This window comes from Colobus angolensis, unplaced genomic scaffold, assembly GCF_000951035.1.
Source record: "Colobus angolensis palliatus isolate OR3802 unplaced genomic scaffold, Cang.pa_1.0 Scaffold95, whole genome shotgun sequence".
NCBI classification, from domain to species: Eukaryota; Metazoa; Chordata; class Mammalia; order Primates; family Cercopithecidae; genus Colobus; species Colobus angolensis.
Genome location: NW_012123487.1, coordinates 11677795 through 11681914, shown reverse-complemented (window position 1 = coordinate 11681914; position 4120 = coordinate 11677795). Strand labels below are relative to the sequence as shown.

The 4120-nt window shown below is 42.5% G+C and overlaps 1 protein-coding gene across 1 annotated transcript; it reads left to right on the top strand.

Moving 5' to 3' along the window:
* Positions 1–690: 690 nt before the first annotated feature.
* On the top strand, positions 691–3003 carry LOC105504794 (gamma-crystallin D-like). The gene is made up of 2 exons (XM_011932363.1): positions 691–993; positions 2818–3003. The coding sequence occupies exons 1-2, from the start codon at positions 691–693 to the stop codon at positions 3001–3003; spliced, it is 489 nt and encodes a 162-aa protein (XP_011787753.1).
* The last annotated feature ends 1117 nt before the right edge of the window (positions 3004–4120 follow it).

The window sequence follows — 4120 nt, the reverse complement described above, 5'->3', positions numbered from 1 at the left end:
TTGGGAAAACATGCTACGAGCCTTTAGGAGAAAGTACTTTGGAGACCCTGGTGATTCAAGTATTTCATTTTCTTCACCAACATACTTAGTAATGCATTCTTTATTTGACAGCAGTTCAATTCTTCATTTTACTTTGCATTATGTTCTATGACTATTTTTGGATCCCAACCCCCCCTACCCCCAGAGCTTAGAGGAAAAGCTTAAGTGCTTTAGTAGAGCCTTTAGGGAAGAGAGGATCAATATAGATTTTATAATTATATGCCTACTAAGATTTGTGCCTGATGTATCTTATACTATTTATCTTCTTTTGTTCATACAAAAAAAAGAAAAAAAATCTTCTCCATGATTTCTTAACTAATGTATTATATATTATATATAATTAATATATATTATATATTTACATATATATCTGTCTATATAGAGAGAGAGACAGACATGCTATTTATTTTCAGTCTTATGGAAAGTTTTACTTAAAAAGGGATCTGTTCCACAAAAAGCTATATACATTAGATCAAAAGTAAAGTTGAAATTTAAAAAGCAACATGAGTAACTATTAATCATTAATGATTTTTAAAAATAAACCAATCATCCCTTAATTCATCTTCAAACAACAACACCCGACAATGCCGCCCCACCCGCTCAGCCCAGCCAGCCAAGGAGAAGGTGAGCCCTGACCCGGGAGCTCCCCGCATGGCCGGGGCTGGAGACTGGGGCAGGGGCAGGCTTGTGAGCCCTCGCCTTGCCTTGCAGATCACCCTCTTCGAGGACCGGGGCTTCCAGGGCCGCCACTATGAATGCTGCAGCGACCACCCCAACCTGCAGCCCTACTTGAGCCGCTGCAACTCGGTGCGCGTGGACAGCGGCTGCTGGATGCTCTATGAGCTGCCCAACTACTCGGGCCTCCGATACTTCCTGCGCCGCGGCTACTATGCCGACCACCAGCAGTGGATGGGCCTCAGCGACCGGGTCCGCTCCTGCTGCCTCATCCCCCACGTGAGTGCAGTCCCGCCGGGTCCCTTCCGTGACCTCGAGTCGCATCAGTTATCCACATGGATGATTCACACGACACGCGATGGGATGGAATGGCAGCCTTCTTTTTTCTAGCTCTAACTATATTCTCTTTTCCTTTATTAACATCCGTAAGGTTTCCTCCCACTGAAAAAGTATGTGATGCAGTGCTTTTAACTGGACATTATTTTATTTTGCTAGTCAGATTCACCGCTACTGGGAATAAGTTGTGCGTGGCATTCGCTCAGAGCGTCTATGTCACAGGTGATGAATGAGCAACAGAATTCCTTGCTCTCAGGTGGTCCTAAACTAGGTACCCGGCTATTTCTTGAAGAGTACCTAAGCTTGGTACTCTTCACCTATGAATTAGGACTAATAAGAGTACTTCCTTTCTAAGGTTGCAATGAGGGTGAAAGGAGGGCATCTGGTACAGGCCAATCCCCACCCCCGAGTATTAACTATTATTATGAACGTCAGGGTCTCTGAAGTCCTGCCTTCTGATTGGGCAAACCAGTAACCAACAATGAGATTCCAATAGCTCCTGCAGGGGCCCCTGTTACCCAAATGAAGCCCCAGCAGACTGGAATTTCACAGTTAGGGATTCCCTAAAGTTGACTGTGACAGAGTCCTGGGAAAATGAACCATTTTTGTGAAGTCTGAAATCCCCTCACAGGGTTTAATAGCTTGATAGGGACCCAGTCTGGCATTAGGAGCCCAAAAACTTAGATTTCTAATTTCAAGTTCCAACTCTTCTAATTACAGACTGTAAGATCCAGTCTTTAGTTTTCCAGTAAAAGGGTAAAAGGCTTTAATGTTGCTCCACATTTTCCAGAGTGTTGTGAAGAACGAATGAAGCAACAACATGTCAGTCCTCTGCAAACACGGAATGCTGACCAATGTAAAATACCTTATTAGCAGTTGTTCATGCCACAAGAGAAATTGCTTATGAGAATCCTTCCTAAAGAGGGTTTTAGTGATGGAAGAGGAAACATTGTGACAAGGGAAAGAAACAAGCAGATGAAGGAAAAACAAATGCTCAAGAGAGAAAGGCAGGAATAGTTCAGGAGGAACAGCCTAACTTTCTATTTTTCTAAAGATGTTATACTCTTTGATGCTGTACAGGCCTCTTTCAAGATCTTGAACTTCCATTTTTGGTTATTACCTAAAACTGATTTATAGGAGCACATGTTGGAGCTGAGAACTGAAACCTAGTCTTTGTGACGGCTCTTGCTTTTCAGCACATTAGAGCAGCGGGCTTACAGCAGAAAGGCACAGATGAAGGGATTGCCCAGGCTGGACTGCCTTCCTGAATTGCCACCAAGTTATGCCTTGCTTGGGAAAAAGCAATTCAACCTCCTCTCCCTCTAGCTTCTAATGTTATTGAGATTCAAAATAATACCTGTTGCCAGGGACACATTTATCTTTTTGTTTAAAATCTGATTATTTTGTATGTCCTCCAGGGAGAGCCCCAAACCACTACAAATCTATAAAGGAGAGAATGAAACAAATACATAAAATACTTGAAAGTGGTCCTGAGCAGGACCAGTGTGTCTGTTCATGTAGATTGTACCAACAGCCCTAGGGAGCATCATTCGTACCAAATGAATGGGGAACGACGCCTTCTTGAGCTTCACAGTAGACAACCTATCCAAGTATACACAGCGCCCCTGGTATTAGCCATCTCTTTCTTTTAGTTTGGTCACCTTTGATAAAGCAAAGATTTTTTTAAAGTCCATTCCCCAGGGGTCCCTGCTGACATGAGGTCAGGTTTTCTGACTTTCCCTCATCTGCTGTTTGCTGAATCCGCAGGCTAGCTCCCACAGGCTCAGGATCTATGACCCAGAGGATTATAGGGGCCAGATAGTAGAGATCACTGACTGCTCCTGTCTTCACGACCACTTTCACCTCAGTGAGATCCACTCCTTCAATGTACTGGAGGGCTCCTGGGTCCTCTACGAGCTGCCCAACTACCAGGGGGGTGGCAGTACCTGCTGAGGCCGGGGGACTATAGTCAGTACCTCAACTCGGGGGCCACAGATGCCAGAGTGGGCTCCCTGAGGATAGCTGTGGAGCTCTACTGAAATGTTTTTACTCTATCCTTTGCTCCATCTGGAAACTAACAAAATATTTCCTGTGTGTTCCATGCAGTGATGTGTCCTCTGTTCCTTTCAGCCTCCTTGGAAGGGCTCAGCAAAAATCATGCTGGGAATCACGTGGATTTTCTTGCATGTATCAGTGGAAAGGGACTGTGAGGCAGCAGCTGAGAGCACAGCCTCTGGGGCCAGAATGCCAGGACCCAACTCCACTTACTAGTTATTGCTGTGGGGCAAGTTACTTAGCATCTCTGACCATCAGTTTCCTAATATGTAAAAATGAGGGAAATAATACTCTTTCTCTCATAGGGTTGTGACGAAATTAAACCTTATTAATGAGGTTAAATGGATTACATGAGTTAACACTTTTAAATCACTTCCTATAGCCTTGCATATGCTGCTTTCTAGGAAATTGCGCTGTAAGCTTGATTGTGAAACATCTGGTCTCCTTGGTACTCTTTTCTTAGTAGAAATCCCTTTAGGCAATTGCATTAAGTAGGTTGGCTAAGTGAAATTGCATCAGAGGGAGATAGGGATAGAGATAAATTTGTTAAGATAACTATGTCTGACACATCTGAGGTCTAAAAATATGTGACTGGCTGAATAGATTTATTAATATTTATGTGTCCAGAGCACAAATAAAGAAACAAAGTGCTATCTTAATAAACAGCCTTAAGGAACTCTTCAAAACATAGTTCTCATTAAGGGAGCTACAGAACACTTAGGCAGTGTGCAGTGGTAAAAACAAGCATACAGTACACTAGTAAAGGCAGAAGGTACATGACCAGAAAAATAAAATTCAGTAATGAAAAACTCATCATTGGCTGTGAAGATTTGTCCTCAAACTTAAATAAATCTTTATGACATTTAGTTTATGAATCAACATTTGATAATCATAACAATAAGAAAGAAAAAAGGAAATTTATGGGGACTAATTTCATAATAGACTTCAATATCTCTGCATTAAGATAGAGTGCATCAAACGAAATCTATTTCGGTATTCTATCATACCAAAAGGT